Below are 6,000 nucleotides of genomic sequence, written 5' to 3'. Positions count from 1 at the left end.
TCCAGAGACACTACACTCCCAAATGTTAGAAAGGCTGCATGAAAGGGCATCTGGGCATTGTACACATGGAAGCCTTGGCCTGGAGTGCCCTGTGGTGGCCTAAAATGGATGATGAAATCCTAGCATGGGTACAGCAATGCACTTTAGTCTAAGTGATGTTGCTATTGCTAAGTGCTATTTCTATTGCTAATGTTTCTTTGTGGTAGCTAGCCTCTTGTAGATAAAATTGTATTTATCTTATTTTATTATTTCGTATTTTGCTTCTAAGTTGTGTTAAAATGTTTAATATTTTATTATTGCCAACTCCTGTGAGAATCAGTTTGAGTATTTTTCTGTTTGACAAATTAATAAATAAACTATCTCCTGGAATATCCCTTTGTTAAATTCAAAATACATTTTTAATTCATAAATATGCTTTGGGCCATTTTTATGCACACAATGATAAAACTATAGATTTTGACTCTCTGAAAATCTTCAGATTATTTAATATTCTGCAGAGCATGATAAAATAAGATATTTTAACCTTTCTCTCTAAAGTTTGTTTGCATAATCTATAGTGTCTATAATGTATCCTGTTTAATGTATCCTCTTGTTGAAAGTAAATATTATCTTTTTGCAATTCCCTGGATGGCATTTGCCACCACTATAGTTGTGATTCTGCAACCATTCCTTTGTGAATAGAAGTCTTCAATGTTTTGGCCATGTTCCCTATGGGTGTAGTTAACAAATATTGAGTAGGAAGCCATGTCTGAATCTCACCTAATTTGCAGTATGTAACTGCTGGATTACAAGAATAGTAGCTGTCGAATACAAGTTTAAATATAAGCTGGTGAGGAATGTTTCTTTTTATTTTTTTATTGTCCATTTTTGAATAAGTGTAATAATCTCTTGATCCTAATTAAGAATCATTTCCATATAATTGACATATTCACCAGTGTTCAATGCAAGCTTTTTCTCCAACAATCTGCATCATGCACATGCTTGAGCTAGTGGTGTGCTATAAATCTTCCACAAAAAGATTTGAGAAGTTATGAAAGAAATATAAACAAATAAACGAAAAACGGGGCAGAGACTGACTTTATATGATTGTTTTCCTTATCAATTTAAAAAGATCGAAAAGGAAGTTTTAAAATTTTAAAATTTATAAGGCTTATTCAAAAAAAGTTTAAGAGGTAACCTGTTTTTTAATGAGTTTTAGCAAAGGGGTTTCATTGTTGTTGTATTCATAGTTTGATAAAAATAGACTAATGTCTGAAAGGAGAAATGTAACATTTTCAATGAAACAAAGTGTTAGTTTCAAGCTAATCAAAAGATATTGAACTTTCTCTTGACACTTCACACACTTGAATATATCCCATGGCTGTAGATAATATCTCTGTAATAGTAGACAAAAGGTCTATCTCTAAAATTTCAAAAGTTGGCAAAATCAGTACTCCCTGTTGATATGAAAAAAAATCAAATGCTCCTCTAACGTTTGATAAACATAATTATGTACATTCTTTGAAATTTCTTCTTTAATAAAAGTAAACGGGTTTGAAGAACTTTCTTTTCAGTTCAAGATATGGTCTTTTATGACACAGGAGATATTATTTTACCATTAATACAAAATGATGGGCGTATATCTGGTATCATATCATCATAAGAAAACTTATATCACCTTTGTTTTTTAAAAATTAAAACTTCAATAAAATGCCAAAATAACATACCTTATTGCCTCTCTATTATTTATAAAGAATCAAAAGAGGCTTGAAATCATGCTGAAGTATATCACATATTTGGGATGCTGAGCAGTTGAAACTTTTACAATGTACTATAACAAATTATGTTTGTAATAACTCTGCATGTTACAAGAAAGCAATTTTGTATCTGAACTCCTAGTTTAAACAAGATTGGAATTATATGATTAAATAAAATAATAATCTATTGCACCATAATATATTTTTTTCCTGCAGAATTGGTTCTTTAATGAAGGACATCACTACTGAAAAACTAACTTGAAGTTATATAGCTTTCTATGTTATGGAGTGACCATATCAAAAAGGAAATTGGTTAGATGGAATATATCGTTTTGAAAAATAGAATCATATTCAATGAGGGGATTTGTTAAACTGGTATGATTTTCTCTTACAGTTAAAATTTCAACAATGTCAAACAGAACCGACATCATGGATTTCTTGCTTATGGGATTTTCTGAGAAATGGGAGTTTCAGCTTTTGCATTTTGTGGTCTTCCTCATGATGTATCTGGTTATCCTGATAGGAAATCTTCTCCTCATCATGCTGGTAATAATGGACAACCATCTTGAGACACCAATGTACTTCTTTCTGGTCAATTTAGCAATTGTCGATCTGGGATCCACCGCTGTCACCATTCCCAGATCAATAGCCAGTGCCCTCATGAATACAAGAAAGATATCATATTCTGAATGTGCTGCACAAATGTTTTGCTTTGTCTTCTTCCTGTCATCAGACCTTTTCCTTCTCACTGCTATGGCCTATGACAGATATGTGGCTATCTGCCATCCTTTACATTATATGTCTATGTTGAATTGGGGAAGCTGCTTCCGGATGGCAGGGGGTGCATGGATACTAGGCTTTCTTAATGCTGCTATGCACGTGGGAACTCTTTTTTCATTGCCTTTCTGTTCCAAAGTCATCCATCAGTTCTTTTGTGAAGTTCCACACCTCATGAAGATTTCCTGCTTCGATCCCAAATTCAGTGAAATCATGGTTCTTCTTTTTAGTACTTTGCTTGTTGTTGTTTGTTTTACATTAATTATGATGTCCTATGTAAACATTTTTAAGACTGTATTGAGCATGTCCTCCGTAGCCAATAGACAAAAGGCCTTTTCTACTTGCATTCCCCATCTCCTTGTTTTCAGTTTATTTCTTGGCACAGGCACAATGTCCCAATTCATATCAATTACTTGGTCTTCTTATAATTGGGATGCAGTTTTTGCAGTGATCTACTCTGTGATCCCTCCAATGATGAACCCTATAATCTATAGCATGAGGAATAAGGATATCAAATCTGCCTTATGGAAGTTGTTTAATCAAAGGATTATAAATCAAAATACAAAACCTGCTTAAGTCAAATTCTTAAGCAACTTTTGCTTATGAATTCAAAAATTCCACCAAAGTTGTTATTCTAAAGAGTAACATCTTTATTATCATATAAGCCTTGCTAATTACAGCTTACCTATTTTGACGTATCGGGCATAGTCCAGAAAATCACACACACATAATTATATGAAATGGTGGAAAAGCTGGAATTACTTTTAGCTAAATAGAAATTAGATGTAACACTCATATTTTAACATTATGATCCTTACACTATGCATTGTGATGAGAAACTTGGCTTTCTTTTAATCAATGGAGAATGTTCCAAAGTCTCTTCCACAAATACACGGTCATGAAATCTGTATTTTATTCTCATTTCCTTTTTCAACAATTTTGAAATCATGCTCCAAGTGCTCTGAGAAATGTTCTTACTAGTGTCGATTTTTGTGTCGGTGGACTGATTTATCCCATATAAAATAGGATAGGGTAACAGCCTGAAATGCACAGTATAGTATAGGTGGTATCTTGCTGAATGTTAGTAGCTGTTAGAGGAATCTTGAAATCCTAGTGAACAATCATTTAGATATGAACTAGAAGTGAGCAGCAGCTGCCAAAAAGCTAACATGGTTCTAGGCTGCATTAATAGAGGGATAGAATCATCATTACATGAAGTATCAATACCACTTTATAATGCCTTGGTAAGACCACAATTGAAATACTACACTCAGATTTGGTCAATATGGTGTAAAAAAAGATGTTGATACTCTCGAACGAGAAGGCCAATGAAGACCAACGAAGATGATTATGTTACTGGATGCTAAAACATATAAGAACGGTTTCTGCCATTGGGTATGACTGTTTAAGTGAAGAGAAGGACTGGGGTGACATGGTAGCATTGTTCATATATGTCAGGGGCTGCCACAAAGAAGAGGGAGTCAAGCTATTCTCCTAAGATTGCAGGACAAACAACGATGGAAACTAATGAAGGAGAGAAGCAACTTGGAATTGAGAAGAAACTTCCTAAGAGTGAGAACAATTAACCAGTGGAACAATTTGTCTGCAGTAGTTGTGAATGCTCCAACACAGTAAATTTTTAAGAAAATATTGGACAACCAATCTGAAATGGTATAGGGTTTCCAACCTGGCAGGAGGTTGAACTAGAAGACCTCCAAGGTCCCTTCCAGCTCTGTTATTTTATTCAAAATTCTATTGTAGTGAACATTTGTTGCTGTGATATTGTTTCTTTACTGTGCATTTATCATACAGGTGCATTTGGTGATTAATAAGTGCTTCATGAAACTTAGCTGTTTGCAAGTAAATGGAGGTCTCCAATACATACTGCAAACATGGCAAGATTGGTTATAAGAATAAATGTTATGAAAGCATTGCAGATAGTGCAAAATCTATTTATTATTATTTGCTGTTTTCCCATCTAGAATTTATTATGTCCATTTCCCAAGCTCTAAAACAGGGCTGTAAAACTCCTGGCCCACATGCAGGATGCATCATGCACTGGTCATGCCCACGCCCAGTTTAGCAAAGGGGAAAAAAGTCCTGATTTGTCACATGATGCCATTATGATGACGTGAGTTTGATACTCCTGCTTTAAAATAATAGGCACATTAGAAGAAGACATTAACAGTTAGTGCTGAAGTAACATATGCCACTGTAGAATCAATCTGCATATAAACAAAGATACATACAGTGAAACAGTAAGCAATTGAAATTCATTGAAGCTCATATTCACCAGAGATTACAATATATATTAGAGTTAGAAAACCAAATCCTCTACACAATCTTGCTGAAGCTGTGCACCTATGGATATTTGGAACCTTTTCTCTGAGGACTTTCTGTGTTTAGTCTTGGAGGGGTTGCACTTCCCTACTCAACATTGGTGTACAACGTGGTAGTCATTTAAGCTCATAGCTCCTACTCAATCGTGGGTGGCAGCAATTCCCAAAAGGGCCTTTGCAGAAATTTATTTAAAGTACTATTTGTATCTGTTCCTGGAACAGGAGATCCTGCAGATAGCCATTCATTCCCTGGTCACCTGATGAGTGGACTATTCCACTGTGTAATATATGACTCTGTAGTGCTCTTCTTTTTCCTGCAGATGGCTCCCGTGCTCCAATTTCCAACATTAAACAGTGTGCAGTGATCAGCTGATTGTCAAATAGATCCAGGGGGTTTAAAAATAAAAATAAAAAACACAGTTTCTCCCAATAATCACTTTTCAAATTGTTTTTAGCTCTTTCCCAGATTTTCTATATTTTAAAGCTTCCACTGGGCATTTCTGTTGCCTTTTAAGCTTTAGCCTTCTGCGACGACTGCAGGAGGTGGGGGTGGGAGGTGCTGTTTTACAGTGGTTCTCCTCTTACCTCTCAGACAGGTCGCAGTCGGTGTTAGTTGGGGAGCAGAGATCGACCCCTAGCCCCCTAACGTATGGGGTGCCACAGGGTTCGGTCCTGTCCCCCCTTCTTTTCAACATCTACATGAAACTGCTGGGTGAGATCATTCGACGGCACGGGATAAAATACCATCAATATGTGGACGATACTCAGTTGTATCTGTCCGCCCCGTACCAACTCAACGAAGCGATGGATGTGATGAGTCAGGGTCTGGAAGCTTTTAAAGACTGGATGGGGGTCAACAAGCTTGTGCTCAATCCAGAAAAGACCGAGGGGCTGTTGTGTTTCCCTCCCGCAAATTGGCCAAGTGTTCCATCTCTCAGGCTGGGGGGTCAAATTATACGCCCCTCAGACAGGGTTCGCAACTTGGGAGTCCTCCTGGATCCACAGTTGATCTTCGAACATCATTTGTCAGCTGTGACCAGGGGGGCATTTGCCCAGGTTCTCCTGGTACGCCAGTTGCATCCCTACCTGAACCGGGAGGCCCTCACAACAGTCACTTGTGCCCTTGTGACCTCTAGGCTGGAATACTG

At 36.6% G+C, this 6,000-nt stretch overlaps 1 protein-coding gene across 1 annotated transcript; it reads left to right on the top strand.

Moving 5' to 3' along the window:
• Window positions 1–2,312: 2,312 nt before the first annotated feature.
• Window positions 2,313–3,089, top strand: LOC148046222 (olfactory receptor 14I1-like). The gene has a single exon (XM_087714585.1). The coding sequence runs from the start codon at window positions 2,313–2,315 to the stop codon at window positions 3,087–3,089; it is 777 nt and encodes a 258-aa protein (XP_087570711.1).
• Window positions 3,090–6,000: the final 2,911 nt, after the last annotated feature.

This window comes from Thamnophis sirtalis, unplaced genomic scaffold (assembly GCF_051295495.1).
Source record: "Thamnophis sirtalis isolate CommonGarterSnake01/CBP01778 unplaced genomic scaffold, rThaSir2_p1.2 scaffold_4, whole genome shotgun sequence".
Taxonomy (NCBI): Eukaryota; Metazoa; Chordata; class Lepidosauria; order Squamata; family Natricidae; genus Thamnophis; species Thamnophis sirtalis.
The sequence above is the reverse complement of the archived record's forward strand: the minus strand, read 5'-3'. Positions and strand labels throughout refer to the sequence as shown.